A 16,709-nucleotide genomic window follows, 5' to 3' on the forward strand; every position below is an offset into this window, starting at 1 on the left:
TATGAAAACAAGGTGGCAGTAGTGGCTGAATAATTTTGGATTGCAGGGAACTTTTCGTTTTCAAAACCTTGATGAGTGATATTTCTAGTCAATTAATAAATTGATTAGCAACTAATGTTGAATGTTTTGAAATTGTGTTGCAATCTCTGAAACTTTCTTAGCGAATCTCCACGCGATGCTGAACAAAATGTTCCTGGATTTTCCATTTCAGAAAATAGTCACCTGAATGGATATATGATTTGCCGTTGAGATGTCGAAAGCCATTGACCAGTCTGACGAGGATCGCGTGGTGAGCAGCAGTAGCAGCAGCTCAGACAGTGAGAGCGATGTGGAGGAGGTAGCCGACTGCGTGACTGATGTGAGCAGCTCGCAGGAGCTGACGTTAGTCGACGTCGAGTCAACGCTGCTCGTCCAACCACACACAGAGGAAGATGATGAGGGAGAACCAGGTAACTTTGTTATTGTGTTGACCCTGACCCTGACCCTGATCCTGATCCTGATCCTGACCCTGACTCAGACCCAGACCCTGTACCTGATGAGGGAGAACCAGGTAACTTTGTTATTTTATTGACCCAGACCCTGTACCTGATGAGGGAGAACCAGGTAACTTTGTTGTTTTATTAACCCTGACCCAGACCCTGCACCTGGTGAGGGAGAACCAGGTAACTTTGTTATGTTGTTGACCCTGACCCTGAACCTGATGAGGGAGAACCAGGTAACTTTGTTATTTTGTTGACCCTGACCCAGACCCTGCACCTGATGAGGGAGAACCAGGTAACTTTGTTATTTTGTTGACCCAGACCCTGTACCTGATGAGGGAGAACCAGGTAACTTTGTTATTGTGTTGACCCTGACCCTGATCCTGATCCTGATCCTGATCCTGATCCTGATCCTGATCCTGATCCTGACCCTGACTCAGACCCAGACCCAGACCCTGTACCTGATGAGGGAGAACCAGGTAACTTTGTTATTTTATTGACCCAGACCCTGTACCTGATGAGGGAGAACCAGGTAACTTTGTTATTTTGTTGACCCTGACCCAGACCCTGCACCTGATGAGGGAGAACCAGGTAACTTTGTTATTTTGTTGACCCAGACCCTGTACCTGATGAGGGAGAACCAGGTAACTTTGTTATTGTGTTGACCCTGATCCTGATCCTGATCCTGATCCTGATCCTGATCCTGATCCTGACCCTGACCCTGACTCAGACCCAGACCCTGTACCTGATGAGGGAGAACCAGGTAACTTTGTTATTTTATTGACCCAGACCCTGTACCTGATGAGGGAGAACCAGGTAACTTTGTTGTTTTATTAACCCTGACCCAGACCCTGCACCTGGTGAGGGAGAACCAGGTAACTTTGTTATGTTGTTGACCCTGACCCTGAACCTGATGAGGGAGAACCAGGTAACTTTGTTATTTTGTTGACCCTGACCCAGACCCTGCACCTGATGAGGGAGAACCAGGTAACTTTGTTATTTTGTTGACCCTGACCCAGACCCTGCACCTGATGAGGGAGAACCAGGTAACTTTGTTATTGTATTGACCCAGACCCTGCACCTGATAAGGGAGAACTAGGTAAAACTATGGTCAAAAGTAAAGTTTGTTATTTTGTTGACCCTGACCCAGACCCTGCACCAGATGAGGGAGAACCAGGTAACTTTGTTATTTTGTTGACCCAGATCCAGACCCTGCACCTGATGAGGGAGAACCAGGTAACTTTGTTATTTTGTTGACCCTGACCCAGACACTGCACCTGATGAGGGAGAACCAGGTAACTTTGTTATTTTATTGACCCAGACCCTGTACCTGATGAGGGAGAACCAGGTAACTTTGTTGTTTTATTAACCCTGACCCAGACCCTGCACCTGGTGAGGGAGAACCAGGTAACTTTGTTATGTTGTTGACCCTGACCCTGAACCTGATGAGGGAGAACCAGGTAACTTTGTTATTTTGTTGACCCTGACCCAGACCCTGCACCTGATGAGGGAGAACCAGGTAACTTTGTTATTTTGTTGACCCTGACCCAGACCCTGCACCTGATGAGGGAGAACCAGGTAACTTTGTTATTGTATTGACCCAGACCCTGCACCTGATAAGGGAGAACCAGGTAACTTTGTTATTTTGTTGACCCTGACCCAGACCCTGCACCAGATGAGGGAGAACCAGGTAACTTTGTTATTTTGTTGACCCAGATCCAGACCCTGCACCTGATGAGGGAGAACCAGGTAACTTTGTTATTTTGTTGACCCTGACCCAGACCCTGCACCAGATGAGGGAGAACCAGGTAACTTTGTTATTTTGTTGACCCAGATCCAGACCCTGCACCTGATGAGGGAGAACCAGGTAACTTTGTTATTTTGTTGACCCTGACCCAGACCCTGCACCTGATGAGGGAGAACCAGGTAACTTTGTTATTGTATTGACCCAGACCCTGCACCTGATAAGGGAGAACCAGGTAACTTTGTTATTTTGTTGACCCTGACCCAGACCCTGCACCTGATGAGGGAGAACCAGGTAACTTTGTTATTTTGTTGACCCAGACCCTGCACCTGATGAGGGAGAACCGGGTAACTTTGTTATTTTATTGACCCAGACCCTGCACCTGATGAGGGAGAACTGGGTAACTTTGTTATTTTATTGACCCAGACCCTGCACCTGATGAGGGAGAACCGGGTAACTTTGTTATTTTGTTGACCCTGACCCAGACCCTGCACCTGATGGGGGAGAACCGGGTAACTTTGTTATTTTGTTGACCCTGACCCAGACACTGCACCTGATGAGGGAGAACCAGGTAACTTTGTTATTTTGTTGACCCTGACCCTGTACCTGATGAGGGAGAACCGGGTAACTTTGTTATTTTATTAACTGTAACTCTGATGACGGAGAACTATATTTTTTCCTCACATTGAACACTTTTTTCATACTATGGAATTTACTACAAGCTATTTATTCCTGATTCTCCCTCATCAGATGCAGGGTCTGGGTCAGGGTCAACAAAATTGCGCACACAATTATTATTATTTAAAAAAAAATTCTAAAACACCTTTACTTTTCTTCTTATGTCAACTAAACTGAAATTATTTACAAAAAACATTTTTGTAGGAGGATAATACAGACTATAGATAACTTTGTTGTTTTGTTAACCCTGACCCTGATGAGGGAGAACCAGGTAACTTTGTTATTTTATTATATGCAGGGCAGGGGTTGACATTTAAATGTTTTGCCACTTTTTCAAAAGAACAGTGAATGTCAAAAACATTATACTGTCTGAGAATGATCTCTCTCTCTCTTTTTATGGTAGTTCTAAAACTAACAATACTGTGATCACACATTGTTTGATGTACCAAACAAGCTTTGACTGGCATTTTAATGTGTCGACCCATAAAACTTTGCTGATAATCCATGTGTACAGAGGAAACTGTGTGTAATTTAAGTCTTTGTATTCTTAAAAATGAGCAAGTTTTCTTCAGATTGCCAGTTTTCATCAAAAACACTACACATGAAACATGTCTTTTTTTCTAAATAAATATTTAATTGCCTAACAAATTTGATAATTTTCAGGCCACAGGATTTCAAATATCATGGGAAACACTTTTTTGATTCCATGCCTTGTGATCATGGGAACCCATCGGAAACTGATTTTAAAAAATAATTATATATATATATATTGTTTTTGTTGAATAGTCATACTCGATATAATAATCACGGAGTTCCGTGAATTCCGGGGGCCTGCATTTTGAATATTAAATAATCTGTCAACAAAAATACATTGAGAGATTAATTGATACTATTTTAGTACTCAAAATTACCAAACTATTTTCTGAAGCAGTAAAATAAATCTTCAAATTCTATGTTTTATTAGACATTGAGATTTTCTAGTTTAATTTCTGTACCTGTTTTCAGACATGTTTGACGAGGGTGAAGGGGAAGGAGAGACTGACATTCAGAGTACTCTCGAAACTCCTGAACCAGTCCCTAAAAGAGATCTCACGCCAGACAAGAAAAAGAAGAAAAAGAAGAAGAAAAAGTGAGTTGTAGTTCCTTTCATTATTTGTAGTCTATGTATTTGTCTCCATGTGTCTGAGGGTCAGGATGTAGACCAGTTTTCAAGCACTCGCTTGATGCACGGTCGGTTTAGGATCGATCCCCGTCGGTAGCCCCATTGGGATGTTTCTCGTTCCAGCCAGTGCTCCACAACTGGTGTAACAAAGGCTATGGTATGTACTATCCTGTCTGTGGGATGGTGCATATAAAAGATCCCTTGCTGCTAATCGAAAAGAGTAGTCCATGAAGTGGCGACAGCGGGTTTCCTCTCTGAGTTATCTGTGTGGTCCTTAATCATATGTCTGATGCCATATAACCGTAAATATAATGTGTTCAGAGCGTCGTTAAATAAAACATTTCCTTCCTTCCTTCCATGTGTCTGTGCCACACATAGTTTAAAAAAAAAACTAAATTCAAAGCACCTCAAGATGTTGAGCTGATTTTTTTTTTATAGCTTTATCATGTAGAGTTATAGATTATGTTTGACTTTCATGGGGATTGACCCGTTGTTTAACAGTTATGGCAGTTATGGAGATACGTTAGGCAGTACTCTCAGAATTCTTGTTGAATGTTTATTTATTTTCTGATTTATATCCAGTTCAGGTTCTGCTCTTGGCAATCACCTTCAGTATCTGGGCTGTCTGTTAAAAACAGGTCAACATTAAGTACCCACTAATGATTTGCTTGGTTCACTGCCCGACACATTCATTTAACGTATAGCATAAAACCAGCCATGGATCGCTGGCATCAGTTAATTGCAGCTCAGATGTTGATGGTTAGTGAGATAGAAGTGTGTGTGTAGAGACTACACCTCCCCATTGTGCTGAGGGGTTTTGGTGTTGTTTTAAACAATATTTATTCAGTTAAATGAAATGGATTGACAACAGGCGATAAGCCTATATAAATGCCATGAGATGATGTTACACACTGTATAAATTTCAATGAGCTGTGAACCAGGCTAGTAAGTATTTTGTTGAAATCATGGATCTCTCCCATCAGTTACATGTGTGTGATATGTCGGTGGTTCATAGGATAGAAGACTATGTAGAGACCTTACACTTTGTTAAAGCCATGGATCTCTCCCATCAGTTACATGTTGGTGATATGTCGATGGTTCATAGGATAGAAGACTATGTAGAGACCTTACACTTTGTTGAAACCATGGATCTCTCCCATCAGTTACATGTTGGTGATATGTCGATGGTTCATAGGATAGAAGACTATGTAAAGACCTTACACTTTGTTAAAGCCATGGATCTCTCCCATCAGTTACATGTGGGTGATATGTCGATGGTTCATAGGATAGAAGACTATGTAGAGACCTTACACTTTGTTAAAGCCATGGATCTCTCCCATCAGTTACATGTGGGTGATATGTCGATGGTTCACAGAATAGAAGACTATGTAAAGACCTTACACTTTGTTAAAGCCATGGATCTCTCCCATCAGTTACATGTGGGTGATATGTCGATGGTTCATAGGATAGAAGACTATGTAAAGACCTTACACTTTGTTAAAGCCATGGATCTCTCCCATCAGTTACATGTGGGTGATATGTCGATGGTTCATAGGATAGAAGACTATGTAGAGACCTTACACTTTGTTAAAGCCATGGATCTCTCCCATCAGTTACATGTGGGTGATATGTCGATGGTTCATAGGATAGAAGACTATGTAGAGACCTTACACTTTGTTAAAGCCATGGATCTCTCCCATCAGTTACATGTGGGTGATATGTCGATGGTTCATAGGATAGAAGACTATGTAGAGACCTTACACTTTGTTAAAGCCATGGATCTCTCCCATCAGTTAAATGTGGGTGATATGTCGATGGTTCATAGGATAGAAGACTATGTAGAGACCTTACACTTTGTTGAAGCCATGGATCTCTCCCATCAGTTAAATGTGGGTGATATGTCGATGGTTCATAGGATAGAAGACTATGTAAAGACCTTACACTTTGTTAAAGCCATGGATCTCTCCCATCAGTTACATGTGGGTGATATGTCGATGGTTCACAGAATAGAAGACTATGTAAAGACCTTACACTTTGTTAAAGCCATGGATCTCTCCCATCAGTTACATGTGGGTGATATGTCGATGGTTCACAGAATAGAAGACTATGTAAAGACCTTACACTTTGTTAAAGCCATGGATCTCTCCCATCAGTTACATGTGGGTGATATGTCGATGGTTCACAGAATAGAAGACTATGTAGAGGCCTTACACTTTGTTAGTCATGGATCTCTCCCATCAGTTAACAATTTTACAGTACACTGTATTATAATTTTGTCATTTTACACGTGTGTAACATATATATCAGACACATTGTTTCAGACTGTAATATCGTAGTGGTATTTGACACATTTTCCGCACACAACAGCTGTCTGGAAAATAGACCAAGAAATGTTCGTCAATAATAGATGTCTTCATATGTCATGTTTGAGCCGCACACATGCATTATAAATACCACTTGATCTTTCATTACGTGCTAATCGTTCCGATTCACTGCAACTGTTGGCTGACCTCACGGAAGTGTCAGCGTTCACGGACAGGAAGGGAGTGGTTTGTTAACCACAGTGACACCCCAACACATTAGCTTAATTAGCAACTTGTTAGCTTATCGATCAAGTCATCATCGTGACATTTAATTGGTATAGAAAATGTAGAACTTGTGTTTCAAGAAACTTAAAAGGTGCTTGAATTTTGTAAATATATGCAGACTTTATGCTTAGAATATTCATGGAGTTTATGTTTTCAACTGATGAATTTTGAAAATTTCCATGATTTTGAAAAAGATAATATTGTACAACAAACTTTAATATATTTCCATAAAGAAAAACAGCTGTTTTATTGATTTTTAAGAAATAAAAAAACTATATTACTGGATACATTTTAGCAAAAAATGAAAAAAATTTGGATGGCATTTATTGTTTTGCATGGAAAACGTGTTTGTAAGCACAAGTGAGAAGTCTGTGTGTGCATGTTGGTAGCTTGTGGTAGGAAATGTAGAACTTTATGTAACAGTTGTAGTTTAGAAATGTAGACCATAAAATGTTTTGAAATTGATGGTATTAAAAGTTCTTGAGATGTATCCTTTTTGAACCCTGAACTAGTTTCAAAGAAGAGATCCACTTACATGTATACAACGACAGGACAGAAAACAAACTTTACACAAAAACATTTTTCCCTAGCTGCAATCTGATGAAAGTGCTTTTGTTTAATGTTTTCAAAGATTTGATTTGAAAGTTTCTAATTTTGTCTTTCCGTTTCCTGCTTCAACCAGTGCTCTACAACTGGCATGTTAAAAGCTATGATAATGTGCTGTCTTGTCTGTTAGAAAGGTTATATAAATTACTTATTGCTGTTGATCAACAATTTTTTTTTTTTAGTAAACTAATAGCTGTGGATTGTGCTGTCTTGTCTGTTAGAAAGATTATATAAATTACTTACTGCTGTTGTTCAGCTACATTTTTTTTAGTAAACTAATTAGCTGTGGTTTGTGCTGTCCTGTGTTAGAAAGGTCATATAAATTACTTACTGCTGCTGATCATCTGGTATACTAAAGACTGTGGTTTGTACTGCCCTGTAAGGTGAAATGCATCTTAAAGATACCTGTCTTGCTATAATGGGAAGGAATACCCTGTCATGTGGTTGCACCAGGGCTGCATTCAGCCAGACCAAGCAGGACAACATCTGCTAAACTTGTTTATGTGCATCACGTTAAACCAAATGGCCATATCAGGAACCAATCAAATAGTTTGCGAATGTTAGCGAAACGTTTGCTGGCTGAACTTGGGGCAGGTTTCTTAGCTGTTTAAAAACTAGACCCCATATAACCATAAATAAAATGTGTTGAGTGCATCGTTAAATAAAACATTTCTTTTTTTAAAACTAGACCAATCTGAGAGTGCAGATTGTGGTTTTAACAAACCCTGTCTGCATGTACATGTTGACAACCATTCAACGCTGAGTCTTTAATATTATCTTTAATATGCTGCAATACATTTGTACAACAATAAATGTAACACATCTGTGTGCGCCGAGAACATGCATGGTGTTTGAAAGGCCTTTAGATAGGCTGTCAATGCTGATGTAAATAAATATATGTAACTAAAACCTGTCAAGTTTATGTTGTACACAGACGACTATTACATTTCTTACATGTATATTCATTGTGTTTGTTCTTTTGAATGGTCTGCTATTATATGATTATTATCCAGGGTGATTTTTTACACCTTGTGCTGTCGGCCTAACCATATTACTGCCTTAGATATATACCTAGCACAGAATATCGCATATAGTGTACCTATAGTCATCCCATATCCTTCTACAAATTAAAAAAAAAAACATTTTGGTAGTAAATAATTTCATTTTAGTTTGACGTTAAAAAATAAAGAGACAAGTAAAAGTGTTTCGGAAATAACAAAAACAACTATATTTGTATGCAATTAGAAAACAATTGGATCAGAAATAAATAGCTTGTAGTAAATTCTATAGTGTGAAAATTTTTAAAGGAACATTCATGAGTTTGCTGCATTATAAGATGTTTCCGACTAATAAAATATTTCTATAATTAAATATACATATTAAATGTATTTTCATGGTTAGAATATCAGTGTTTGTATATTCAATGTGTTTCTGATTGTCTTAATATTTGTAATAAGCCCAAACTGGATTTTTTCTTCAAATAATTTCGTATGTATGGAAAAAAAAGTTTTTAAGAAATAAAATGAAATTTAATCTAGTACAAATATTAGAACGATCAGAAAAATGTTTTATATACAGCCACTAATATTTTATGCAGAAAAATATATTTGATATGTAATTACAATCGTTAAAAAGTCTGTTAGTCGATCACAACATAAAAATTGCAGCAAACTCAGGAATTTAATGTCCCTTTAAAGGCATTCCCTGTGGGAAGGACTAGATCACTCTTGTTTTTCTTTCTGCGGACAAGTTAATGTTTATTTTTATATTGCCGACATGCTGGGAATGTCTATTTAATATCTATAATATTACTCTGTGGATCAGCACTGTGTACTTATTGTGTTGCAGAATAAATGTAGGGGAAATCGACTACAATTCAGTATTGAACACATTAACACTGATAAATACGGTATTGAATGGTCAGTTACTGCGACCACAGTTGGGTATTCAGCACATTAACACTGTGATGAAAAGGTGTCAAATGGTCACTAATTGCTTGAGTTGTCATGGGGTTAGAAATGAGCAAACATTATTTATGTTTGGTTACTGAAGCTCGAAGCAAGTAAGCATGATGTGCCAGGCAACATATGAATGGACAACCACTGCCTTATTGATTCATGCATATACATGAATTAGGATCAGATGCCAGGTGGAAACATTTAAGACCACGTACACTATATTATACTTGTACACTACATTATACTTGCCATCACTGGCTCGTGCTTAGTAAAAAAATTATATATATACTAATCAAAAGAATTTAAGGGTCAGACGATATTTTCGACATTATTTTCTGAATGTCAATTATATTAGCTAGACCATAATGTCACGCATGGTATTGTTCCATTTTGACGAAAGTGGGTCTAAGCAACCCATAAATGAATTAAAATCCACTGTCATTGACACTGTCGACTAGTTCTAATGGCGAAAACATGCTTACATTTGCATGTAAATTAGGGTGAAAGCGAAAGGTCTGCTAAGTGCCCATAATTTGCTTTTTCACAAAGCGCTTCATTTGCACGCTTTGCACGTGTATTCCATGTTCCCAATGCTGAATTTCCGTATAATTGGAGCTTGCGTTCGTGTACGGTGCACACTCCAAATTCGACAATGGTACGACTTCAACTGACTATCGAAGATCGAGGAAGGGCTATTGCTTGGCTTCAGGATGGCAATACGCAAAGAAATGTTGCTCTGAGACTTGGTGTCAGTCAGAGTGTTGTTGGCCGACTGTGTCAACGGTACCAAGCAACGAATTCTGTTCGAAATCGTCCACGTTCGGGAAGACCCCGAAGCACTACAAATAGAGAGGACCGCTACATCACCAATATGGCTCTATGTCAACACACAACCACTGCACGCCGATTATGTGACAATCTGCGGACTGCGACTGGAACTCGAGTGTCTGATCAAACCATACGCAATCGTCTGAGAGCCAATAATCTACGCTGCCGTTGCCAGGCTGTTCGACCACCACTCCTACCACGTCACAGAACGGCCAGATGTCACTGGTGCACGCTTCATCTATGGTGGCAACGTGTTAGTGGGGTCGAGTGATGTTCACTAATGGTCCAGGTTTAGTCTCCAGTTCAACGACGGTCGGGTTCGTGTCTACAGACGTCCTGGGGAGCGCTTCGCTGACGTTAACGTTAGACAACGTCACCGGTTCGGTGGTGGCAGCGTCATGGTGTGGGGGGGGGGGCATCTCTATCCACCACAGGACCCCCCTCTATGTGGTGGATGGCAATCTGAATGGAATCCGCTACCTGAATGAGATTATCCGGCCGTCGGTTCTCCCAGGCCTTCAGCAGATTGGCGGTGGGGCAGTTCTGCAGGATGACAATGCCAGACCCCACCACGCCAGGATGGTAATGGACTTTCTCAGACAACAAGGTATCGCCAGGATGGATTGGCCAACATATTCGCCTGACTTGGCCCCAATAGAGCACGCCTGGGACGAATTAGGCAGGAAAGTTCGGGATAACCATGCCCCTCCGGCCAACCTTCATGATCTGGGTCAACTTCTTATGGCAGAGTGGCAGGCCATTCCCCAAGAGTTCTTCAGACGTCTGATCAACAGCATGAGGCAACGATGTGTCGAGTGTATTCGCGCCAGGGGTGGATTCACACACTATTAAACGAATGTTCTAATGTGTAAAATCCATGTTTGACAACCTTCAACTTTGACAGCATGTAATGTGACTTTCTTGTATACAGTGACGTTTATTTGTGTTTTTTTGTAAATATGGAACAATAAATAAAAAATTTGGTGTAGTTTACATCATCAATCTAATACACTCTGAAACTTATTTGGTTATAAATTTTTGACCCTTAAATTCTTTTGAGTAGTATAATATATATTTTTTTTAATGTCTTTTCATTCAGTTCCTAATAAATAGTGGTTATTTGGGGTGTTTTAAATTTATTACAATTACAATTCATTTTTTTGTTTCTTTGTTTTGTTTTGTTAGTTTTTTTTTTGGGGGGTACAGTGTCATATTCCTTAAGTAGTAACTTGAATCTTTAAAAAAAAAAGTTAAAAAATTAATTTCAGTGGTCAACTATTATTTTTAATTTTTAAATGAAATTTCATTAATTGCTTATCTGTTTTGAAATCTTAGGTCTACAGAAAAGTTGTGTATATAGGTAACAAGTTGTGGTTGTAGATTATGCTATGCATATACCATTACAGGGCTCAAACTTAAGAATCTGTCGCCTACGTCAATTTTTAAATGTTTTTACCATAAACAAAAGATTTATACATGCATACAGCAATTTTGAGTTTTTCTGTACAGCAATTTTAAGTTTTCCTGTACAGCAATTTTAAACCAGTAACGTCTGCAAAAATATAAAAAAACAAATATTATCTCTTCAACCTTCAATTGTTTTGTATCCGGCATGTACGTGGATGCTGTTTGAGCACTTTCATTACACTTAGTAAAACAGTTATTTTTCATCTACGGTAATTAAAAGCATAAAATTGTAAAAAAAAAATTAATACCTGTACATCAATTAAAACACAATGGCTTGATTTATGTCAGATAGATTTCCATGTTTGTGCCTGTAAAATAAACTACCCATCTAATGTATGTAATATGTCTACATAAATTCATCAGTTTATAATTACGCTAAGTAATGTATTTTAGTCAGCATTCCACTGACACCTAAAGATAGTTTGCCCTCTTTTTTCTTTCTGAAGTCATTTCATTGTGAATTGTAAATAGTTGTAAATCTAGTTGAACATGCTAGCTGTATATCGGACAAAGCATATCAGTTAAATAGGGACATATACAGATATGTCAGTTAACATATTCTTAAAAGCAGACTGTGATTAAATGTTAAAATGGGAAAGGAGAAAAGCAAGTACAATAATAAATTTGTTAACAATAAAATTATTGTCACCTAGGTGTGCACTTTTTTGTTTCTATGAGTATATTCATTTACACTGTACCATATGTCAACAGTGATAAATTATGAAAGTAAAATGACTTTTGTCAAGTAGTAGCATTAATCTGACTTGGGTTTGACAGTTAACAATTTGTTATCAATTCTATGTAGGAAGGAAAATGACACAGCAGATATATTAATGTCAACACAAAGGTGTAATGAGATCATTGTAATTAATATCTGAATGTCATGGTCTTGGCATGACAATTAACAGAGCAAGCTAACCTGGTTTTAATATATCGGTGTACCTACTTGTATGCTAAGGGGCAGGACGTAGCCCAGTGGTAAAGCACTCGCTTGTTGCACTGTCGGTCTAGGATTGATCCCTGTCGGTAAGCCCATTGCACCATGACTGGTATATCAAAGGCCATGGTATGTGCTATCCTGTCTGTGGGATGGTGCACATAAAATATCTCTTGCTACTAATGGAAAACTATAGTTGGCTTTCCTCTCTGAGACTATATGTCAAAATTACTAAATGTTTGACGTCCAATAGCTGATGATTAATATATATAGTGGTGTCATTAAACAAAACAAACAAACAAACAAACTTGTATGCTATGTAGTATTTAATTATTACTAATGTAATATAATATTTAAAAACACAAAAAGGTTCTATTGCCAAGATGCTAACTTACTGCTCAAACTCAAATGGTATTTGACAGTCTGTGGCCATAAAGGCTCACCATCTGGGACTAGTTTCCTAGGTGTGCACTTTTTTGTTTCTATGAGTATATTCATTTACACTGTACCATATGTCAACAGTGATAAATTATGAAAGTAAAATGACTTTTGTCAAGTAGTAGCATTAATCTGACTTGGGTTTGACAGTGTGGCCATAAAGGCTCACCATCTGGGACTAGTTTCCACAGAATTGGAAGCCCAATTAACCATACATGTATACTGAACAAAATAAGAAACTTCCGCTAACTTTGCTTGAACATAACTTGATGAAAACAAACCCGGGGAATAATTGTTATATATGCATTTAAAGAGTGTTCCATGATGCATCGTTTGGTGCAAAAATCATGGCCATAGGTTAACAGAAACTGGGAGAAATTTTGACCAAGTGTGGTTAAAAAAAAAACCCACCCACTTAATAACGGGTATGACAACCTCTTGAATTGACCACTGCAGTGCATCACAGGCACATAGAATTGACTAAAGTGTTGATTTCTGCCTGTGGAATATTGTTCCATTCCTGAATGAGCACTTGACAAAGTTCGTTGACGTTAGCGGGTGGGTTGGGACGACGCCTCAATCGTCTGTCCAGATTATCCCAGACATGCTCGATGGCGTTGAGATCAGGACTTTTAGCAGGCCAGTCATCAATGAAATCAATGTTATTTGTCCTAAGAAAATTTACAGTGTCTCTAGCTGTATGAGAGGTGGCATTATCATGCTGAAAAATCGAGATGTTGGCGTTGTTATGGAACAGATGAATGACGTGATGAGCGAGAATGTCATCGCGGTAACGTTGAGTATTTAAATTGCCATCAATGACGACTAGTGGTGAACGATAACCATGGGCAATGGCTGCCCAGACCATGACAGAACCCCACCCCTGAAACGATTTCGTTCAAGAACACAACAGTCAGCATAGCATTTATTTCTCCTACGGTAGACACACACCCTGCCATCACCACGTTGTAAAGAAAATCTGGATTCATCCGAAAAAAGAACGGTATTCCAACGAGTGTGTACACATCTGATGTAAGGACGTCGTGCATGTAAACCGTTCTCCCGCAGACGATTACGAACAGTTTGCCCACTGATTCAGTTATTATGAAGCCCAGGTGTGTTAGCAGCAGTAGCAGTGGCAGTTTGGAATCGATTGCGCAAATGCGTGTTCATGATATAGCGGTCTTGACCACGTGTTGTAACACACGAACGTCCACGACGTGGCAAGTCATTGGTGCTTCCTGGCGTTCGAAATCTTACGAGAAGATTTCGTATCGCTCGACTAGAACACCCAACATGCCTTGCAACGTCTTCTGTCGACATGCCAGCATCAAGCATGCCAATCGCCCATTCGCGTAAATTATTGGGTATTCTTGGCATAGTAAAAATGCTACAATGTAAAAAACTTTAATTTTTTTACAAATTTTGAAGCGTTTTTGTTCACTTGACAACAATGTCAGTAAGACAAGTAAAATAAATTGACTGAATACTACACGGGACATGTCGTAACCATGCATGCACGTGCAAATTGAATTTCACGTTGTCGACGATTAACAGTGCAAAAATAATCGATAAAATTCATGAATCCTGATAATACAGCTCATGGCTAATACTACCTAACACAACAAATACTATATGTACAAATCAGAAGTTTCTTTTTTTGTTCAGTATAGTTATAAAAGAGTGCTGTCAAACACAAAAAGAAGTGTAACTGTAATTATAATATTTAAAAAATGTAATGTGACAGTTAACCATCTTTTGCTTAATGTTTTTAACGTTGACATTAACAATATATAATTTTCTGTCACTCAGCTAACGTGTACAAATCAGTTAAGTTTTTATTTTCTGGACATTATTTTCTTCTTCTTTTTCCTTCTTTTACAGTAATGATTTTTCAGTTTTATATTTAAAACAACCGTGTTTTAAGAATAATCTGCATAAGTGCCAGATGAATCTGGTGTATGTTACTCGTTATAACCAATCAGACATTTAATATGTTAAAGGTTGTTTTGTTTAATAACGGCACCACTAGAGCACATTGATTTATTGATCATCGGCTGTTGGATGTCAAACGTTTGGTAATTTTGACATATAGTTTTTTTGAAACCCGCTACATTTTTCTGTCAGTAGCAAAGGATATTTTATATACACCATCCCACAAATAGGATAGCACATACCACAGCCTTTGATATACCAGTCGTGGTGCACTGGCAGGAACGAGAAATAGACCAGTGGATGACATTTAATCTGTGTTATCCTGCAGTCAGTTTGTATGCACACATTGCTATCGGGATTGATGTCATAAATCTTGTTTGTAAAGAAAGAAAGAAATGTTTTATTTAACGACACACTCAACATATTGTATTGACGGTTATATGGCGTCAGACATATGGTTGTAAGGACCACACAGATATTGAGAGAGGAAACCCGCTGTCACCACTTCATGGGCTACTCTTTTCAATTAGCAGCAAGGGATCTTTTATATGCACCATCCCACAGACAGGGTAGTACATACCCACGGCCTTTGATATACCAGTCGTGGTGCACTGGCTGGAACGAGAAATAGCCCAATGGGCCCACCGATGGGGATCGATCCCACACCGACCGTCCATCGAGCGAGTAAATCTTGTTTGTTGTCATACTGCAAAAAGTTTCCTTTCAAGTAAATTGATCATGCAGAATTGTGTACGAAACATCAGTATTGAATACCATGTCTCAGTTTATTATTTTTAATTTATATATTGCAGGATAAAAATAATAATTGGCTAATGATATATAACCTATCAGCTTTATCCTGTTCATCCAACCAGTGCACCACAACTGGTCAAAGGTCCTGGTATGGGAAAGTTCGTATAAAAGATCCCTTGCTACTAATGGGAAAAGATAGCGGGTTTCCTCTGATGACTACGAGTCAGAATTACCAAATGTTTGACATCCAATAGCCGATGATTAATTAATGAATGTGCTCCAGTGGTGGTGTTAAACAAAACAAACTATCCTGTTCAAGACAAATGAGGAATTCCACTCACAGAATAGAGGAGGAATAACGTATGTCATTAATGTGTTAAATTGTCTATAATTATAACATTTACTCAATCATCAAAACAAAAAAAAGAGTACCCGGTAAAGTTTGTTTTATTTAACGACACCACTAGAGCACATTGATTTTTTTATCTTATCACTGGCTATTGGACGTCAAACATATGGTCAGTCTGACACTGTTTTTTAGAGGAAACCCACTGTCACCATATAGGCTACTCTTTTACGACAGGCAGCAAGGGATCTTTTATTTGCACTTCCCACAGGCAGGATAGCACAAACCATGGCCTTTGTTGAACCAGTTATCGATCACTGGTTGGTGCAAGTGGTTTACACCTACCCACTGAGCCTTGCGGAGCACTCACTCAGGGTTTGGAGTCGGTATCTGGATGAAAAATCCCATGCCTCGACTGGGATCCGAACCCAGTACCTACCAGCCTGTAGACCGATGGCCAAACCATGACACCTCCGTGGCCAGTCGATCATCGAAAAAGACATGCATTATTGTTAAGACCTGTGATTATATATAACTTTGATTGTCTCAAACATAGAAATCTAACTGAATCAGCACTTCCCACAGGCAGGATAGCACAAACCATGGCCTTTGTTGAACCAGTTATCGATCACTGGTTGGTGCAAGTGGTTTACACCTACCCACTGAGCCTTGCAGAGCACTCACTCAGGGTTTGGAGTCGGTATCTGGATTAAAAATCCCATGCCTCGACTGGGATCCGAACCCAGTACCTACCAGCCTGTAAACCGATGGCCAAACCATGACACCACCG

General features: G+C 38.9%; 1 protein-coding gene across 5 annotated transcripts in view; it reads left to right on the forward strand.

Annotated features, from left to right (window-relative positions):
• The window catches only part of LOC121384047 (tubulin polyglutamylase ttll6-like), a 74,799-nt gene that overhangs the window by 21,571 nt on the left and 36,519 nt on the right, over window positions 1-16,709 (forward strand). For all 5 annotated transcript variants that reach the window (XM_041514238.1, XM_041514247.1, XM_041514255.1 and 2 more), the window contains exons 3-4: window positions 212-449; window positions 3,907-4,030. In XM_041514238.1, the coding sequence (XP_041370172.1) occupies window positions 251-449; window positions 3,907-4,030 (323 nt within the window). In that variant the 5' untranslated portion in view covers window positions 212-250. The remainder of the gene's footprint in view (window positions 1-211; window positions 450-3,906; window positions 4,031-16,709) is intronic.

This window comes from Gigantopelta aegis, chromosome 2 (assembly GCF_016097555.1).
Source record: "Gigantopelta aegis isolate Gae_Host chromosome 2, Gae_host_genome, whole genome shotgun sequence".
Taxonomy (NCBI): domain Eukaryota; kingdom Metazoa; phylum Mollusca; class Gastropoda; order Neomphalida; family Peltospiridae; genus Gigantopelta; species Gigantopelta aegis.